Consider the following 21,669-nt stretch of genomic DNA (forward strand, 5'->3'; position numbering starts at 1 on the left):
ATTCCACCCCTTCTGAGGCAGCGATGGACATGTTGAACCTGATGATATTGTCAACCCTCGCCCAGCGGAAAGGGCCCCAGCTGCGAAAGTGGCAAATTAAGTTGCAGTTTGCCTGCACAAACCCCTTGAGAAAGAGGCCCGCAGCCGCTGCGAGCAGAATGCCCCAGAGCCTTGTTGGAGGTTAGTATTTGTGCCTCCCGGAGATAGATAACAGGATGGCCACCTTCCTGGCTAAATTCATTAGAGACCCTAAGAAGGGGGATTGACCGATCTTGGCGCTAATGCCAGGACAAACTCCTGGACGTAGTGGGTCCGGTCATGAAGATTTTGGAAATTGCTGATGAAGCCAAGACCTCTGGTTTGTTGATCTCTCCAGAAGTCCTCTATGATTGGGTGCAAAGGACCATCATATTTTTAGGGAACGCAAACTGCACCCTTCCCACTGAGCGTCGTCAATTTGCTCATAAAGGTGGACCATAAATTGGGTGACTAGGCATCCTCAAAGGTGGGGATCGTGGCCCAGAAGGGCCTCTTCAGTGACCCCTTCATCGAGGAGCTGGGGAAGTTTGTGGCAATCTTCTCATCCCTCGAAAAGGCTCAAACTTCCATCAAGAGGACTTTTGATCCTCAAGTTTTGCAAAGGGCCGGCCATGAGAGGGGCCACTCGGGTGGCCGTTTCCTCTCACAAAACCCCTCAAGGGGGCAAGGCTCCAGGCGTGGGCAGCACCGGGTTCAGTCCTGCTTCAACAATTTCTACCCAAATAGAGACCTGCAATTCCGTGGCAGACGCAGCTCAAGAAGGCAGGGCTCCAGCGTTTCCAATAATGGTGAGAGTTCGCTCTTTTTCCCAGCTAAAAGTAGGGGGTCGGCTGGAAAAGTTTTTCCACAGGTGGGTAGCCCTCACGAAGGATGCATGGGTCCTTCAGACCATCAGAGGTTCTCAGATAGAAATCTAAAGGTCGCAATGACAGGTGGCGCATCAAAGGCTGATAACCTTCTCCCTGGCAGACAGCAGTCTCATAGACCAGGAGTTTGAGTTCCCCCCTCTATAAAGAGGCTGTCTGCCGGACCATGCCTCACGCCAACGGGTTCATCAGCAACCTCTTCTTGGTCGACATGTGAGACGGGGCCAATCACCAGTAATAAACCTCAAAGATTTCAACAAATGGCTGGTGTAACGCCATTTCAAGATGGAAGGGATCCATCTCCTATGGGATGTACTCCAGCCATCCGATCGGATGGTGTTCTGAATATGATGGACTCTTAACTAAGTGTCCCGATTTTTCTGCCCCACCGGCGCTTCCTTCAGTTGCCCTGGCTCGACCAGACATTTGAATTTACCCTGCTCTCCTTCAGTCTGTGTTCAGCACACTGGTGCTTCACAAAGGTCCTCAAACCGCTGGTAGAGCACATGAGTGCTCAGGGGATGAGGGTCATAATTTACTTCAATTAAATGCTCATTATGAGTGAGTGTCCCAAGAAGTTACCTATGCAGCTGCAGACGACGGTAAACATCCTGGAGGGTCTCGGGTTTGTGATCAACGAAAGCAAATCCCTCCTGACCCCCTCACAAACAACATAGTTTCTGGGGTTTGTGGTGGACTCCTTGATGACCACCTTGCATCTTTCATCATGAAAAATGGCAAAGATTAGGCACGAGTTGCAACAAGCTCTCTGCAGACAATACACCTTCCTACATCAACTAGCACATCTGGTGGAGCTTCTCTCGTCATCCATTCATGCAATTTTTCCTGGGCAATTGCATTATCGTGTATTGTAATGCCTCAAGGTCCACTGTGAAAGGGCCTCACATACTCTCAGTTGGTGCCCCAGTTAGAAGAGACAAGAGAGGAGATTCAATAGTGGCCCTCCCACATGGAGGCATGGAATTGGAGAGCAATCTTTGGATCCAAGCCAGACCTGATCATCGAGTCCGATGCCAGCAGATCAGGCTGGGCTGCATGCTGTGGGGGATTTTGCAGAGGAGGAAGCTGGTCACATGAAGATCAGAAGTTACACATCAACTGCTTGGAACTTCTCGCAGGGCTCTTTGCAGTTTGTTGTTGGACAGCATTCAGTTTTGTGTCCTCCTTAAAATGTGCAAAGTCTCAGTGGTGCATTACATCAATCACCTAGGGAGGACCAGGTCGAAAGCCCTGTCAGACCTGGCAAAGGTCTTCTGGCAACATTGCCTGGAACATCAATATCGGTCGCTGCCGAGTATCTTCTGGGTCAGGCGAACCAGGTGACAGACTGGCACTCTCACCATTTCCTTGATTCGAGCCTCTGGAAGCTGGACCAGGGGGTCTTCACATCGATCACCCACAAGTGGGCGTTTTTCTCAGTGGACCAGTTTACCTCCCGCCTCGAACATCAACTGAACCGGCTCTTCAGCTGGAGACCGTACCCTTTGGCGACACCGACAGACATTTCTCCAGGACTGGACTCAGGAGAGATGATATGCATTACCCCTATCCTCCATTGTAAAAAAAGGTTTCAGCGCAAGTGCGGAGGGAACGGGCAGAAGTGGTCTTTCTGACACCCTTTCGGAGGTCGAAAGTTTGGTTTCCAGTTCTAACGAAACTTTCCTGGATTCTCCATTCCTTCTAACCCGGTTTCCGGTTCTCCTCCTCGATCCGAACCAAGTGCCACACTGGGTGGTAACGGAGGGTTCACTCTGCCTGATGGCATGGCGGATTACAGACAATGCTGGAAAATACCTGGACTTCAAAACAGGCTGAGATCCTCTTGTCCAAGATCTGGGCCGACAGCACAGTCAAGTGGAATAAATCGGCCTGGACAAGATGGATGCGTTTGGATATTCAACAGTACTTGGATCCTGTGGTTGAAGATGTAGTCCATATACTCAACTTCTTGCCAGACTGGTCGTCTGACGGTTGGGCCTATAGATCTATTAATGCCTTCCATTCCACCATATCTGTGAGGCATGCTCCACTGGATTGCTCCCAGTGGGAGACCATCCTTTTGTGCAGAGATTATTGAGGGGCATCCGGCTCTTCTTGCCGCTGGAGCTTCAATAAACTTCTCTTTGGGGTGTTAATCAGGTCCCCAATCTTTTTCGGCAACTTAACCAGTTCTGGTTAAGGAAAGAACTTTCCGCCAAGTTGGCTATGCTGTTGTGCCTGGTGTCGCGCAGAAGGGTCTTAGATGTTCGGGCCATGGATATTACAAGTAGAGTATTTTCCACACAAGGGGTCTCCTTTACAGTTAGCAGACAAATTAAGCAGTGTGTAATGAGATGCTTAAAAGCATGAAAGGAGATGACAGAGGAAATCTGCCCATCAGTCAAGCAAGAACTCCTGATTGCCCTGAGAAAGCTGCATAGAGTGGTCTCTACTCATACGATTGCCAGCTGAGTACATTGGGTAATGAGGGAGACTGATATAAATGTGGGGGTCTTCAGGGCACACTCAGATATATTCTAAAGCCTTTCAGCTGGGTATCTGATTGGAGGATATTATGAATGCTGCAGACTGGTCCTTTCGACTCCACTTTTAAGAGGTTCTATTTCAAGCTGGTGTTGGATGTAGCATGTAGGAAGGTGGATATCTGACTATGGTTACCCCCAACTTTTTGCCTAGTGTCTAGCTGGTTTTTCGACTTAGTTGGCCTGAGATCCTGCCATTCAGGGTCTCAGGCTGTCTGCTATCTCTGTAAAATGGACTCCATGTACCCTAGGTACATACACAATTGGTAAGGATCACCTTATTGGACCCTGTACAGTGTACCCTAGGTACCCAGGGCATAGGTGTACCCTAGGCCTCCCAGGGGCTGCAGCATGTATTATGCCACCCCTGGTCTGGCCTTCCAATCAGACACAACTGGCTGATCACTCAGCTGGGGCAAGGTCGTGTAATCACCCCTTGCTTAGATATAGTATGCCTATATCTACCCTTATATATAGACACATGTGTACCTATCAGTCACTCCTATGGCAGGCCTTAACAATCCTGGAGGCAGAGTGCTTGGTAACATGTGAGATGGTGCTCTAGCATGAGCTGAGCCTGTCTGCAGCTTTCGGAACTATGTCCTTATAGCTGTTCTATGATATAGCCTACCATATACTCTTAAAGTGCCTTATAATCTTAAACGGTTATGGTAACTATGGTTTGGCTTTATCAAAACATGTCGTGTAAGGTGTCTAACACTTTGAAATAATACCCCCATACCATTTCTGGTGATGAGGATATTATTCCTCCCTTCTAGAGGGAGAGACATGTTAAAATCCTACTTTGCTGTTTAACTCTAACCAAAGCCTCAGCATCACAAAATGGATGCTGCTGCCACAGACACAAGTCTGACCTCCTGCTGCTGGGAGTGATCCCAGCCAGGGAGGCCTGGACAATAGGTTTCCTGCTTGGGGAGGTGCTAGCACCTCCCCAGACAGCCTTTAGTGTATTGGGGCAGGGTGGGCTGAAAGGAATGAGACATGCCTGGGGCACACAAGGTGTTCCTTGCATAGTCCAGTTCAAACCGGCGCTGGGGCACTCCAGCCCCAGCTCTGGCGCGAAACTGGACAAAGGGAAGTGGGTGTAACCACCCCCTCCCAGGTCCCACCCATAAGGCGTGACCTAGCAGGTATCCCAGCCCCCCAGATTAGTATAAGAGTGGGAGTTGGGCCTCAAGACTTTAGATTATCCTGAACCTGCAAAACTGAACAGAAACTCTGGACCTTCGACATTCGACGAAAGAAGAAGACTGAAGAATCTCCCTTGTGGCCAAGGAGTGGCTACCCTGTGCAAACAGGCACCATCAAAAGACTACCCCTTGCTTTGCGACCGTTCTACGAGGAACCGACTGCAGAGCCCGACCAGAGCCTTGACTTCCAGACTTCTCCGACCCTCATCCACATCTGCAGCAGAGCTGAGATCCGTGGAGGCGACGAGCGACGTGGGACCGGCTACCTGGGAAAAGTGGCTAGTAACTTACAGCGCAGCTTCTGAGGTACCCTCGAAGTTGTGCACCGGGGATTGAGAAGCCCCAACCCCAAGCACCATCTGCACCGAAGACCAGCCCCCCACACTCCACGAGTCCTGCGTGGGGCCCTTCAGCATTTTCCTGCTTGCCGCGTCTGTCCGGTTGCTTGCCCGCTGGCCAGTGGCCTCTGTGACGACGCACCCTGAAATCTTCTGCGCTGGTTTGGCTCCTCCAGACTGGCTCCCGCTTCTCTGCAAAGAAGAAGCACCCCAGACCTTCCTGGTCTGCACCAGAAGCAAGTCCTTCGTTCTTCGTGGGTTCCGCTTGCCAAGGCTTGGTGAGTCCTAGTCCAACTTCGACGCCGCCGACAGCAAGAGCCTTCGTGGGACAGCTCGCCTCCTGGTCCTGGTCGTCCTCGACGCTTCCTGGTCCTCCTGGCTGCAGCGACAAGCTTCACCTTCACCTGCAACTCTTCACGACATCGCCTGGTTCCTTCCTGGTTCCACGTGGTCACTGGCTAGTGACCTTGACTCTGTCCCTTCTGCTTGCAGGTTTCCTCTCTTCTTGATCCCAGCCTTGGGATCCACCGGACACTCTCCCCTGACTGCCTGTCAGCATCTTTCTTCAGGCATCCATAGGAGTCGACGACGAAAACGACGCATCTTCACCCCTATGCACCCGCAGCCTGTGGGCTAGGTAACTTGGGTACTCCGGTGCTCATCAGGATAGTGACTATCCTAGTGTCTAGTTTTCAAGTCTCAACTTCCTAGCTACTCCGGAAGTGTCCTAAATCTACCGTTTTCTAAACTGTACTATTGCTATTGACTTTTACGCATTACGCGTGAGTGTTTCCACTCTGCACACGAATCCCGTGGGCCTCCCACTTCCTAACTAACGCTAGTGTAGTGTAGCCCCAGCGATTCCCTAGGCCTAGGCCTATTCTATTTCCGTGACAGTGGTTCTTATACCACTTACTTAGTATATGGTTTGCGTGGCCCCTAGGGCCTAACTGTATTACTTACCTGTGTGACTTACTGTATGCATTAATAAGACTGTGTTGTACTTACCTCTAATCTCATAAAGAGTGCTGAGGGTTTGCTTAGAATAAATACACTTTATTTTATATATATATCTGTTGTGGTGTCCTTTCATTTGGTATTCAAGGGATTATATATGGTATCACAGCTGGCTTCACATGCCATTCAGAGTTTAGCCTAAGACTGCTCTTGTCCATGCTACCACTAGGATAGCTGGTCTATAAGGTTGACTTTACAACCAATCACCATAAGGGTATTTGGACTGATATAAGGTGTACACTAGAACTAGTGACATCATACATCAGGCCAACTTCTCACATAGCATAGCTGGTGGTAAGCAAGCTTTGTCCTAGCATAATCCTCGCCTCAGGTTCTGTCATAGAAAGAAACATTTCCTAGCTATCGTAATGGAAAGTTTAAATTCTATTAAGGACTCGGAGGCGAAGATTATCCCACTCGGCGAGGAACTCGAGGTATTCCTCCCCGTTATCGCGAAGTAATCGGTTATTTTTAACTGTCTTGACTGACTGTGGTCTTGGTTATGATGTTATATCTTCTATGAGGTTGATTGTTTTTTCTCGGGAAGTAGTTCAAAATATTTCTTGTTTCCTTACCTTCCTAGGACATGAGGGCTCCAAACAGGATTCGTGAGCAATGGCTGGTAGCATGATTTGCGCGAAAAAAAGTGGCAGCATGAACATTGTTTTTTTTTATCTGAGTTTTATATAGCGCGAACTTGACCCGAAGGTATCAGAGCGTTTTACATGAGCACCAGTTTTGTTACACAAGGACCCATTCATTTTTGTTAGGCACGGGGAGATTAAGTGATTTTCCCAGAATCACAGGATGTTGAGCGTCTTTGCCCAGACTCGGACCCGGTTCCCCTGGTTTGAGGTCGACTGTCCTAGCTGTTAGGCTACACATCCTCTCCCCATTGTGTAATAGATGCCCACAATACGACAAGATGTGCCACAGGTGGCCAAATTAGGCAATTAATCACAGCCATTGTGCCAGGGTGAACATTATGTCAGGGCTGGGCATCAGTGTGAAATGGATATTCACAACAGCCACAAATTACCATCAAACAGCCAGGAAAACATCATCATGGGCAGGCTACACTTAACCATTAACCTGCAAAATGAGTCAACAAAGTCTTACATTCAGTCAGGAGCAGCATTATGTCATACTATAATATAACAGATGTCCTCATTATGGAAGGAATTATCATGGTTATATAAGGCAAGCACTCCACCAGAAGTGGCTATCATGTTATCTATGGACAAAAGGTGCCTAGAATTACAATCATTGTGCCAGAGCCGGCATTTCACTAGGGCTGGATCACAGGCATTTTACTATGGATGCTGACAAGTTGCCAATAAATACCACCATTACCCCAAAGGAGGCCAATGAACATTAACCCATGAATAGTCAAATATTGCCATGCAATACCACCACTGTGCCACAGCCAGCAATTTACCCAGGTGGACAATGGAGACAGACAGACAGACGGACAGACAGACAATGGAGACAGACGGACAGACAGACAATGGAGACATACAGACAGACAGACAATGGAGACATACAGACAGACAGACAATGGAGACATACAGACAGACAGACAATGGAGACATACAGACAGAGACAATAGAGACAGACAGACAGAGACAATAGAGACAGACAGACAGAGACAATAGAGACAGACAGACCATGGAGACAGACAGACAGGCAGACGGATGGACAGACAGACAATGGAGACAGACAGACAGACAATGGAGACAGACAGACAGACAATAGAGACAGACAGATAGACAATAGAGACAGACAGATAGACAATAGAGACAGACAGATAGACAATAGAGACAGACAGATAGACAATAGAGACAGACAGATAGACACTAGAGACAGACAGATAGACACTAGAGACAGACAGATAGACACTAGAGACAGACAGATAGACACTAGAGACAGACAGACACTAGAGACAGACAGATAGACACTAGAGACAGACACTAGAGACAGACACTAGAGACAGACAGATAGACACTAGAGACAGACAGACACTAGAGACAGACAGACACTAGAGACAGACAGACACTAGAGACAGACAGACACTAGAGACAGACAGACACTAGAGACAGACAGACACTAGAGACAGACAGACACTAGAGACAGACAGACACTAGAGACAGACACTAGAGACAGACAGACAGACACTAGAGACAGACACTAGAGACAGACAGACAGACACTAGAGACAGACAGACAGACACTAGAGACAGACAGACAGACACTGGAGACAGACAATGGAGACACGCAGACAGACAATGGAGACAGACATACAGACAATGGAGATAGATAGACACTAGAGACAGATAGACACTAGAGACAGATAGACACTAGAGACAGACAGAAAATAGAGACAGACAGACAATGCAGAAAGACAGACACTGGAGACAGACAATGCAGAAAGACAGACACTGGAGACAGACAATGCAGAAAGACAGACACTGGAGACAGACAATGGAGACAGACAGACAAGACAATGGAGACAGACAGACAAGACAATGGAGACAGACAGACAAGACAATGGAGACAGACAGACAATTGAGACAGACACAGACAGACGCACACAGACATCACATCAAGACTGTCAAGGATTCCTCTTACAGAAGCAGAACCTTTTCTTTGTTTTTCTCGTTGTTAAAAAAACGTTAAGAGAACAGTTCTTGTTTCACTTTTTGCTATGCAGGTGGAATGTTTCCTAAATGTGCATATAAACAAGGTACTGTGATGTCCATGACACTGTGCTATGGGTCGTCTCCTCATGAAAAGATAACAAAATTCTTCAACTGAAGGCAGAGTTGTGCAGCACAACCAGGGCAAAACCTAAAAGGAAGTTGTTGAGTATTTACTGGCCATAGATGTTTAAGCTGGAATTGAAAACAATGATTTTTAAAAGGATTCAGATCCTTCAATGCTAAGAATGATGGCTTATTGCTTCTGGTAGAGAGTTTTCAAAGGCAGGATATACTCATCCTTTTAAGCCTTATATAATCGATCATGAATTTGTTTGCTGTGTGCCTCTGATGACATGTTTCTGATAGAAAAACCTTGCTAACTATATGCTGTTGAATTACATTTTTGAGTTTCTATCTATATACATTGCTATGTTGCTAGCCACAAAATAAAAAATTATAGAAGCCACTATTTCCAAACTTTTAAAAAAAAAACACAAAGAGAATTATGTAACTTGCATTTTGTTACTTGTTTTGGAAAACAGAATTCCCTTTTCATATTCCGTAATATGCATCTTTTAAAATCGAAACCACCTCCGAGTATTTCAGTTGTATATATTAGGTGTGTCTCTAACATCGCTCAACCAATAGTTATAAATGGCTAGAAGCGGCTACCTGTCGATTACTGCGAGGAAGTCGTGCTAATCGAACACCTGACATGTCGAATAGTCGAACCTGCCGGTTATCATGTGGCAGAGCAATGATTCTTTGGCCAACAGACACACTAATCCTGCAAAACAGAAGACAAAACAGAGCAAATAATTAGACTTTCTTGTGTAAACTGTACCATTCTTTTAAGTGAAAGTCAAATGACAATTAGCTACTATATACATAGAGGAGAATAAAGACAAAACAATTATAAAGTAAGGTTGGTATTTAAATCCTTATGGCTTCCTCATATTTCCTTTAACTGGGAATAAAACAGGACGGAGAAGAAAGGTAGTGTTCTCAAAACCTATTTCAATAATGATCCTGGAAATCTCACCTGCCTAATCCTTCCCTAGTCTTTTCTAGCATGCATCTTCTTAAATTCACAATGTTAGCTGTCCACTTAATAAAACTGACCCGGAAGCTGAATTGGGCATATAGGTTGGGGAAAGCTAAAGGAGAGAGCCTATATTCCAAAGAGACCAAACGATCCTGAGTAAGGACTCTTTACTTACTTTCAAGCCTGTCTTTCGGCACTCTGAAAATACAAAATGGAAATCACTCCTGAGAGATCAATGTGAATAATGCCTAGACTAGACCTCAAAAACATCTAGCCCACCTTAGTCATGAGAGGAACAGGCACACAGAAGTGTGTTCTGTGGTTAGAGTATTACATAAACATGCACGTTCTGAGTCACAATTCACTATTTTGAGTTCTGCCGTTGTGAACAGATCGACACAGTATAATACTATGTAATGATTAACCAACATATTTCCTGTTAGAGCTCTTATTGGTGGACCAAGTTACCTATTTAATGTCAATCCACACTATTTCACGTCAATCCAAAGTCTCCATGTGCATACTGCTACCCCTAGATTATCTCAATACTGCAGCGTCAAAGACAATTAAGGAGCTGTGTAAGGTAATATAAGTGTTTGATCTCTAATGTAGAACACTATGATTGTTGAGAGCCTTGATAAGTACTTGCACAACTATTTTCCAGTTTAAAAAACAACAGTCGGTATTCTTCATAGTTGGTGTCTGTATTTTTGTTGCTGGTTGCGATCCACCACCTAAGAGAGGTAGCCCAACCAATGGAGACCATGCCCAGATCCCTTCAGTGTTCCATGGTCTGAAACCATGCAAGTATCCAGATATTTTTGCATACTAGGTGAGTTGCAAACTAGGATAGACATGTCATGAACCTAGCAGGGTCTTATAGGTACTCAGTGAGAGTTTTCCTTAGGCTGAAGTTTCATATTGCCTCTGAAACAGTTCCAATTGTTTCCTGGAAGATATAGTGTCAACACATGGATCCCATGGTGTTGATTCTCTGCGGACAGTCTTGCTAATTGATGTCTATTAACGTGCATTCTCTACTGTGGTCTGTGTATGAGATTCTCAACAGTTAGGCGCTGAATGACAAGCACTTTGTTTTAAGTACCTGGAATAAGCAGTTTCTATAGTTCCTTGAACATGAGGAAAATAATTCAGGACAGTATCAAAAATGGAAATCTAGACTGTTTCAGTAGTTTACTTAAGAGCACCTTTAAGTCAATGATAGCAAATGTAGCAAAAATTAAGCTGCATTAGTAGTAACATCACATATGTGACTAAGTACAGAAGTCAAAAGTCTTTTACTCCTAGGTTGGACTAAGCACTCAACAATAAAGATGGATCTCCAGTAGTCTCTATGTTGCCATGTGTAGGCTACATAAAGTGATAGCTGTGTTTGGCCAGCACAACAAATTTGCCAGGAACTTCTAGCTTTCGATTATAGGTCAGTTTCCAGACTCTCAGCCTTAAGGGACTTCAGAGCCTCTGGACGTGGTCACTATTTGGATTTCAGCAGATACGGTATTTGAATTTGTAACCATTTAAGAAAACCAGTTGATATTACAGTAAAATTGCAAGTCATTCAGTACAGGTCTGCTGGTCATGAGTTTAAACTTACAAACGTTGGACTACTACCAAAATTGCTCCTGAGCTTGAAGATCGTAAAAGCCAGAAAAAAATTACTCCAGCCATAGAAGACAATGCAGGCTCTGCAGTGATTCTCAGAGGAATGTTTCTCATGTACGCTGGGTATACCACAAAGCTCTTTTTTTTTAAAAAAAACGCTTAGAAACAAGTGCTTTAAGAGGAGATACAAACATAAAATCTAATATCCTAAACAAAAAGTAATGCACAAAAAGTCTCATGGTTAATCACAACAACCAATGTTATAACTACAACAGAATAATAAGCATATTATATTCAGGTAGGAGGTGTAACTTGCTCATTCAAAATCTAGGGTTCAAGAACAGTCAGGAACATCTCATGGCTTCTTCTATGAGAGCAACTAGTCTAAATTTAAAAAAGAGAAGAATCTCCCTCCAAGCATTAATGCATGCATACTTTTGATCGCTACCTGTTCACTGCAGAGTCTGTACGAATGGTTGCAATAGGTGACCTCATATTTTTCAAATCCCAAACTTTCACAGTGCGGTCATCACTTCCAGATACAACGTTGTCACCCACTGTAAAAACTGCTGAAGTTACAGTGCTAAAAGGTAAAACAAAAAGAAATTAGAGGCAGAAGATAAAGATCTAATAAAAACATTGATCTGAGTTATTAATCATCTCTTGCACTGCATTTTAATTCGCAACGTTTTTCCTGTACTTTGCTTCACAATGTTTCATAGGCATTTTCACATACCACATTGTTTTGAAGGGAACGAGATAAAAGAGGAAATACTTAACATTAAAACTGGATTTTCATATGCCATTCTGCAGGTGGACTTTCACAGGTCACTTATAATCTAATCCTTTTTCCTCTTTTTGGTGCAAAGGGAAATTCAGCTCTCAGTCTGAATTTAGAAGGCTAGGTCTACATACAAAAAATAAAGACTGAAGCCAGATGTGTGCAATGAAGAAGGTGTGGAGACACTGAGCTGCTCGTCAGTGAATATGTTCAGTGCATAGAGAACCAACTTTTAGACATTCAGAGGTATTCTGCCTTGGAGCCCTTTCACTGCTTTCTTAGGTTACATCTTCTGAATTGCGTATGTAACTGATTCAATTTTATTTTCAGAGGCGGAGCACCAGTAGAACATGCATAGTTTTCAAGGAACATGGCCACTCAGTCAATGGCCAGAGTCATCACCACATTGCCCCTGATATATTTGATATTTATTTACGCTTCAACCTCACCTACAGATATGTCCACAATGATGATTTGTAGCTTACTGTAAGTGAACATAAAACCATAAAGCCAAACGATAAACCTGCTGCTAGTGCAGGCAAAGGCTACTTGGTAATCAACAACATTTTTAATCCTTTCAATAAGCTGGAACCAGTTTCGCGAAAAGGAAGTGGTGTGAACAATGCACATTGATCACTGGCCCTTTTGATGGCCCATGAGAAGGAGAACAACCTGCAATATCTCTGCATCATGACAAATGTGAGGAAGGGAAGGTGAAATCAAGAATATTTAAGTCACGGGAGCACCTCAGTAGAAGTTAGGTGTTCAATATATGTTCTTTAGAAGCCAGAAGCTCAAGAGGGCCCATGAACGATACCAAATGGTACTCATCCTGCAAATTTACGTAGCTCTGCTGTTCGAATCACATTATGGACAGTAAATAAGCATGAACAGTTTCTATTGAGAAAAAGAGAATGCAAAAATCCAAATACAGTCTGGATTCATGAAGGATGTTAATCGATGAGGCTTTGGTTCACCACCTCCAATCTAGAGACTATCCGATGGCACTTTTGATATAGGAAACTGATAGAGAAAAAAGGAACATCTAAAAAAATACTGGTACTTTCTTCTTATAGTTCATATTGGTTATTTATTATTAGAGAACTTTTCTGGAACTGGAAAAGAACTGTTGTTCCTTTTGTATGTTGGAGAGAGGAAAAGCATGTGCACTAACATGCTAAATTGACTATACGTTATATAAAAGCAACTTGTAGCTTCTTAATTGCTGTGTATATGTTTTTCATGGAACAGATAGCGTGTTGCTACAAAACAGTCCACTGATTAGTGCATATGCTTTTCCTCTCTTTAGCAGACACTAGGAATAGCAGTAGTTTTTTAATAAAAGCAAAGTGCGAATTTGTATAAAGGGAAGGTTTCTTTCTTGAACTTATGCAAAATTGGGAGTTTCTCTCCAAGGAAAGACATCGCTTGACCAACCGGTTGCTTTTTTTCAGAGAATTTCTTCTTGTGACTTTGTCTTCTTTGATGGTCTCTGACAAAATAGCCTTTTGCCCTTGATGTTTAATCCCCTTTTTGTGTTTTCTATTGCAGTTATGTACTTATTGTTTGTCTTCTATGGATAATTTATGTGAAAGGGTTGTAGGGTGGGGTCTACTTATAAGGTTGTATTAAGGCATATATATTTTTTATCGTTTTAAAAAATAAATACAATTAATTAATTATAATCTCATTGTACAACTGTACTTTGTATATGTATTGTCCTGGGGGCCCTTATGCTGTTTCCTCGTTGTATTTGTTACCCCAGCCGGTGCGAGTTAAAGGATACACCCTATTTTGTTAAGATTATGTACATGAACAGTCCAGAATAATTAACAAACAGAAAAGAGATAAAACTAATAGCGACCTACGCTGTCTCTTCAGTGAAAGAAAGAAAAACATTCATTAGATTTACATTTTTCAATGTCAAAAGTAGATCAATAAATTACAAGGGAATTATCAGAAAACACACATAGCTGTATGTAAGTCTTTATGACATATAAATGTGGAAGTCCATTCAAATGATCAACTATTCATCTGTCCAAATGTCCTTGTTTTGCACTAAAAGTTGATACAATCAAATGCATAAAACACATGAACATTTTAGTCTTGTGTTGTCAATTTTATATAAGACCATATTCAGCATGGTGTAGCTTTTTGCAAACATGGCCAACCATACATCAAATGGTACATATGTTAAAGAAAACACAGCACAAAGTGTGATATGCTACGGGTCATAACATCCAAAAGTTCATCAAACTCGCTCAGTCAGACCATAAGGAACAGCAAAAAGGTGAACATGCCATTAGAGTGCGTACCATCCAACTTAGTCAGAAAATACTGACCACAAAACCAAGCCTTTAAGTAAAACTGCTAACCCATGAACAAAGCAGGGGTCTGAATCCCCAAAAGTCAGCTTAGCGTCTGTGTCGCGGGGAATGGTATCCTTGACCATGTGTACTGTTGATCGTTTGAATGGATTGCCATATATATTTGTCATGAAGATTTACATTCAACAAATTGTTTTTCACAGGACATGCATAGGTGTGTGTACATTCTGATTAACCCTAGGTTATTTATTGATCCACTTATAGCACTGAAAAAACAAACATCTAATTAAGGTTTTCCTTTCTTATTATAAATTGGACATTTAAGGAACAAAGCTGTTTCAGCAAATAAGTGGTGCCCTTAGCAACGACACATGAAAAGAAGAGCTAAGAGCTAGTATTACAAGCAACTGCTCACTAACAGGGACAACAGTGTTCTAACATGTATACCAGGAACTAAACAAGAAATGCTCTAATGATAATGGACACTAAAAAAGACTTGCCTTAAGGGACCTTGACGAGCACTAGGCACACAAAAAATGAGTATCCACATCTTAAAACTTATATATGTATAAAGGACCCTCTTTTAAAATATTTGCATGATAAAAAAAGAGTAATATATACAACATTGTATTATAATTTTAGAAAACATTTTTTTTTAATCTTCCATGTTACTAAGCACGTCCAAATAATTATTCGTATAGATAATACTTATTTTTCAAGTACGTGTAAATACCAAAATTAAATCATGATTCAAGAATCTTGTTTCAGATTAACACATGCCTACCACTACTCACTATTATATAAAAAATATATATATGATAAATAGGAGTCTGCTATATAATAAATGAATTGTAGATCTCAAGAGACAAATTTACTAGACGTTATTTAAATTAGGATAAATGATTGTGCCTTTTCCAATGTAACTCTGGAAAAAGGCCTTAGTCAACAGCTGTATAAGTATCTGCACAACTGACCTTATTATTAAATACTAATAAAAATATGCTTATAAAAAAAAAAGTAAACCCCCTTTAATAAAATCCTTCGAATTTCTCCTCCCAAAAAAAAAACTGTGAAAAAGGAATCTGAACTTAAATGTGGAATCTACTGAAAAATAGAAATACGTATATTTTTCTGTATTTCTTTACACATCAATGCACTTGTGTTTTACTGAAGATTTTTAGTTACTGCTTTTATTGTGGTGTACAAGAAATACTCTGCATAAATTGTGTGTTGCCCTGAGAAAGCACCAAGATGTTATTGTTTATGCGAAACATGTGTAGGCAGGCGAAGTAGAGAAAGTCGTGATGACGAATTTATAAGGCAACTCTAAATAAAGTCACCTTTTTGTTAGGATTTACAATTACTCAATAATTAATAAAAGGAATACACTTTTTATGTTCTGGGCCTCATTTAGTCTTCTTCTGATTGACTCAGAAGTGCTTGAAGCATCTGGGTAGTCACAAATCAGGCTCAGTCTGACTGCCTCAGACCTGATGCACTCTCAAAGGTACTGCCTACCATGTGAGGGAATGAATTCTTAGTTCACCTCTGACCAACGAGTACTCAGAGGCACATACAAAGAGTGACTTAGTCCAGACCACAAAACACGGACCCCAAGAGGCAAAGGCAGGCTGGCGTAAAAGAAAATAAACCACTTTTTAGGACATTTCACCTCTCAACAGAAAAAAGGCAATGACATTACTTCTAGCTTCATCAATAGCAACACAATAAACACAAGGGAATCATTGTTCTTGACAAATCTGCGGACACCAGTAAATTATTGGACTATTTATTGCAAGTGTGTTTCTTACTTTGTTAAGGAATCAAATATGAAATTCGGATACTCCCTTCTCCCATTACCAGCCCCTCTCTTTCATGACATTTTGCAGTGCTAGAGAATTATGTATTTAGGTTGCTGGAGATTCAATGAGGCTGTGTGAAGGACCACGTAATGTATCCTCTCTTTAGCGGTTAGTTTGATGATAATGATCTGTCTTTAATAGTGGGAGGACACACTGTGTAAGTCACAGTATCAATTACTATCATCCCAGTTATGACTAGTGTATAAAAAAGAATGGTATTAATGGGTTGCCCTAAGCAATGAAGCCAAAGGAATGTGCATGCTTCAGCAGCATACTATCATCAAATTATACACTGCAGCGTAACACTTTAGCTGACAAGTACAGCTCACAGCATAGACATACAAGTGTTTGAAATGCGCTAAGTGACAATTCATGCCACCAGTCATTAGGCTGGCAGATACCATCGTCATAAAGAGGGAAGAAAATGTTAAGAAGCCTGCAACCTCCTTGCGTCATGCATGTAATACCAATGCAATAGTTTCCCAAAATAGGCACCGCTACACCAAAACCAAAAAGATCAGAGATTAATTTTGTTTCACATAAGTAATTTTAATGAAATCAAATGGTAGAAAAATGTAAGTTTAATTATTTAACAGTGATTACCAATCAGAACAATGTAAATACGGAAGATCAAAGACCTGCAGTTGAGGAAACCGCTGGAGGAGCAATGATCCACTTCCCAGTGAAATCTTCCACCGTAGATTAACAGAGGGTCCTCTAGCCAGCACACAGAAGGTATGTGAGATCAACAACTGAGTGCAATAAACCAACAGTACCATGCCCAGTAGCAGTGACTAGCTTCATCCTAAATTCCAACTACAACTTAGGGCACCTGTTATGCCACCAAACAGTGTATCTAATTTTACGGACAGGGTGTAGGCATTGGTGTAAGACAGCGATTACTTTCTGTGATGTCTGCCAACAATTTTCTGGAGCCTGACAGCAGGATCAAAGTAAAACTGGTTTTAAGGTGCCAGGGGAAAAACTACCACATGATTGGGCCATTTTCACCCTCCCAAGGTTACTTTCACTGCTGGCGTAGAACCATCCCCCACTCCCACCATGTAATGCAATTTGGTGCTTAGTAGCTAGGTGTGAGCGTTATCAATACCCTACATACATTAATTTAGGTCTAGATTTAAGCAACAATGCAGTCTTGTATTAAAACTTAAGTTGGAGGTGCCAATATAATAAATGTTTGCCATTGGTGGAAAAGTCAAGCCCCCTTATTGAACAGTTGGGAAGACTTTACCAGCGTACGTTTCGCTTCTTCATCATGAGACCAATTACAAAGCTCTATGAAGCACTTGGTTGAATAACTATAGGTGCAGGTCAGGAAACATTTAGGTTGCAACTTGAGAGCAATGGAAAGCAAGGCGGAAAGGCCTTGAAACTTGCCAGGCGTCGTGACTCACCATTTGCATGTGTTTTCCAGACTTTGTGCCTCACTTTCCAGTGCTCTCAAGTCCAACCTTGTCTTGAGGGGGTAATGAAGCATCAGAAGGACATAAGATCAGAAGTCAGATAACATATGTGGGCATTTTCTGTAGATAGACTTTGGGACGCATTCTTAGTGCCGACAGATATTTCACTGCCTGCACTGCAGAGCCTAAATAAACAGTAATGTAGTTGTAGATGACAAATTGCATGTCAACAGGTTGGGAAGGGGAGCAGGCCTACAGGAAGGGAGGGAGGGGGGTGGGAGACATCCCCTGTTAAAAAAAAAAAAAAGTGACAATCACAATGGGTCTAAGGCATCGAGATTCTGTGTTTGCAACGAGGTGAAATATCTGCAAATCAACGTTTTCCAAGCTTATTTAATGTTTGGTGAGCTAAAGGCATTGTTTCAAAACATCCAACCGCCTCCAGCACGGAAAACTCAGCTCAGTGTAAGGTGGTAACTTAGTTCTTCTTACCGAATCTACAGGGCAGCGAGGTCACTTCAAGTTGTGGAGCAGCTCTAAAGCGTGATATGCTGAATCAGCTCTAACTCACTTGCTTTTCCTTTAACATTTCTTCTACCACTATAGCCTTTATTAGGACCCATATAACAATTCATCTTATAACCGTATCCACAAACCTATAACAATTTATTATGCTTCACATTTTGACTCTAGGCATTTTCAGTTATTCATTCTTTCCATCTCTCGTCCTACCTTGTCTGGACATTATTTTCTACAACTTTTGAGACTAGCGAACAATGTTTTGCCGTACGACAATTCACCTCTTCCGTAGGGTGCTTTGCGAGTTCACCAAACTACCTTTCACTCTCTTTGGGTACCAATGTTATTGAATAGATAGTCGTGGTTGGGGGTACAATTAATAGCTTATTTCCTGGAAGCGGTTCCATAATATCCTCTTACAAAACAGCCAAAGTCCACCAGAGAAGAGGACCTGTGCAAACTGGAAGTGGCTAATAAATGCGTACAGAGAAACACTTTCTCGCAGTAACCCAGAACACTATATGCATAAATGCGTACGAGTAAGGACAGTAAATTCCACTCTCTTGCCCAACATCCGACTCCACCAACTGAACTCCACAATATACCTTTTTTAACTAAGTATTTTTAACTTGCTTAATTTTAATTGATTATAATGTCTTTTATGGTTTTATAATCGAAATAAAGATTTATTGAACTGAACCTTAGTTCATGGACCTTGTTATAAAGTAGAAACTATAAAATAGCTGTGCACATTCTGAGGCACATAACCTACTTTTGCATCTCTATTTTATTATTAATTTTTAATTAATTATTTTACACCGTGGGACCATAACCCTTCATGGGGTGACTGTGTGCTTTACAAAGAGGAGAACGTATCCACATCAATATGCAGAAAACAGTTGGTGCATAAACAAACAGCAGCACCTATTTCATACAATATCTTTGTGTGTCTGCATTTGTTCTATCTACAGTTATTTGAAATGTATGCATTAACATGTCATGCAGCAGAGCAAAATAGATCAATTATTGCTAAACACCAAGTACCCCTTTGGGGGAAAACACGGAGGGTATTTTCACGAAATCAAAGCTAGAGAATCTACATAAAAGGTTATGTGAAGTGGAATGGTGAAGTCTTATGCTACAAAGTAAGAATTTTGATTAAGACTTCCCTCTGTGTGAAAATGAGTTTAGGGTATGTCTACAGGTTAGCAGTTTGCTTTGAGAGGGTTTGGAGTCATTCGATGATATTTTTTAACATGGATTCGAATCTTTTAAAGATGCAAGTATCACGAGGGAAAGGGAGGGACAAATGTTGGTTTGATAGAGGCTGCTCCCTTGCGCGGAAGCTACTATTGTGTGCTCTAAAGGCCAAACTCAGAGATTGTATCTTAGTGAAGTGCCGAAGCACCCAATATAAAATTGAGCTTAAGAGGAGAAAGAATGATCGAAGGGATGTGGCCTAGGAAGATCTTCTGGAAGGGAGCACCTTAAAAAATTGTTCAAAATTCTGAAGACTAGGGAACAGCCTCGGAATCTGCAGCATTATTGAGGTGTCATATCACAGCTGACTGTTGAGTTTTTTTTTGAGGAGTCCTTTCAGACTATGCATCACATGAAAGGCAAGGATGAGGGGTTGGTAGCAGGAACCTCTAATTTGATATTTTCTCTTGAGGAAGTTAAGAAGTGTATAGCAGGTTTAACCAGGAGTAATGCCCCTGGGCCCGAAGGCATCCTACCCGATATGTATATATGTGATGCTGAGGCATGGGCTCCAGTTCTGACTACACTGGTTAACGTGGCAGTTAGAAAGAGAACTCCGCAGTCGTGGACATCTTCTATTATTGTCCCTGTCTTCAAAAAAGGGGTCAAGGACAACCTGGCATCCTATAGGCCTATCTCCCTTCTCGACTCTGTGGTGAAGCTACTTGGGCGAATGTTCCAGGATAGACTAGGGAAGTGGATGAAGGAAAATGGTACCCTCTCAGAAGTGCAGTACGGATTTCAATCTGAGAGGACAACAGTGGACCAATGTTTAAATCTATACATGGTCCTAAGTAAAGATACCATTGCTTGCCCGGTTCTATTTATCTAGGGTTCATGGACCTCCCCTCTACTTTTGATTGAGTCAACAGAGGGAATTTATGGCAGGCTAAGTTATCCATGGGGGTTGATTGTGACATCGTTTTTTAAGGGACTTGCATATGAACAACACAGCCTCAATTCGCTATTCTAGTGATCTACAATGTTCTCAGCGCTGTTATATTAAAAGGATGGTCCGCCAGAGCTGAATTCTGGCCCGCTTCTTTTTAATTTGTATATAAATAGTTTGGAGCAGGCCCTCGTTGATACTACAGCAGATTGATTATATGCGTGTGGGAGCCCGGTCTCTGCCGGTGCTCTTATACGCGTATGATGGTTATCATGGCCAAAACTGCAAGGGAGCTACTGTCCTTGTTGAATTATATTGCTAACTTCATGGAGGATTTGGATTTATCTGTAAATGATTAAAAAAACAATGCAATGTTGATTGGACCGCGTTAGACTAAGATGTGTAAGTTTACCCTGGGGGTCAGTGATCTCCTAATGACAAGAGTATGTTCTTATTTGGGTCTGCTATTTGACTCCGCGTTGTTTTGGCATCCTTTAGTGAGTAGGAAGAAGGAGGAATTCATAAGGACAAATGCAGCGGTGTTCAGTTTTGCCTCAAGAATAGGTAGAAGACCGATTAAGGCCTTATAAAAGGTCTATCATGCAATAAGCATTTCAAAGGTAGCTTATGGGAATGAAGTCTGGGGGTTTGTTGAACAGGCTGTACTGCAGATCGTGGAAAATGTGTTCTTAAGACGTCTTTTATGTGACCCATGTAGTGCACCTACTTTTTCGGTGCCCTTAGGGTAAAGGGTACATAAAAGATATAATGGCATTCTGGCCTTTTTCTTTATGGTTAGATATTAAGACCAGACCGACAGCCCAATTAAATAGGGAAATTTAAAAAGACTATTTCATTGGACAGGCTTCTGCAGATTCCCTGGCTTAAGTAGATCAAGGATCTGTTGTTGAATTTAGGCAGGAGTGAGATGGCTCACTGGAGGGAATTGTGAAGTCTGAAAAATTGGGCCCAAGAAAATCTTTACTGGCTGAGGTCTCCCTCTAGATGAGAGTGTTCTTTTGAAACCCCGAGTGCATGCCCATCTTCAGCTAAAGTCCACTCTTTCTATTTAGCCCTATCTCTTAATTGCAAAATGCATGTATGAGCGATTTTTGAGGACTAGATTTAGGTTTGGTCTTTTCCATCTTCTGTTGGCATATACCCGGGAGAGGAATTGGGGGCATGCAGCCATTGGAGTCTTGCGGAGATAATTTGTCTCCGCAGGAC

General features: G+C 42.4%; 1 protein-coding gene across 7 annotated transcripts in view; it reads right to left on the reverse strand.

Annotated features, from left to right (window-relative positions):
* The window catches only part of WDR37 (WD repeat domain 37), a 632,142-nt gene that overhangs the window by 19,536 nt on the left and 590,937 nt on the right, over nt 1–21,669 (reverse strand). For all 7 annotated transcript variants that reach the window (XM_085631908.1, XM_085631907.1, XM_085631906.1 and 4 more), the window contains 2 exons: nt 11,829–11,963; nt 9,385–9,499 (listed from right to left, as the gene is read on the reverse strand). In XM_085631908.1, coding sequence (XP_085488034.1) covers nt 9,385–9,499; nt 11,829–11,963 — 250 coding nt within the window. The remainder of the gene's footprint in view (nt 1–9,384; nt 9,500–11,828; nt 11,964–21,669) is intronic.

Source organism: Triturus cristatus, chromosome 10 (genome assembly GCF_964204655.1).
Source record: "Triturus cristatus chromosome 10, aTriCri1.1, whole genome shotgun sequence".
Lineage (NCBI taxonomy): Eukaryota > Metazoa > Chordata > Amphibia > Caudata > Salamandridae > Triturus > Triturus cristatus.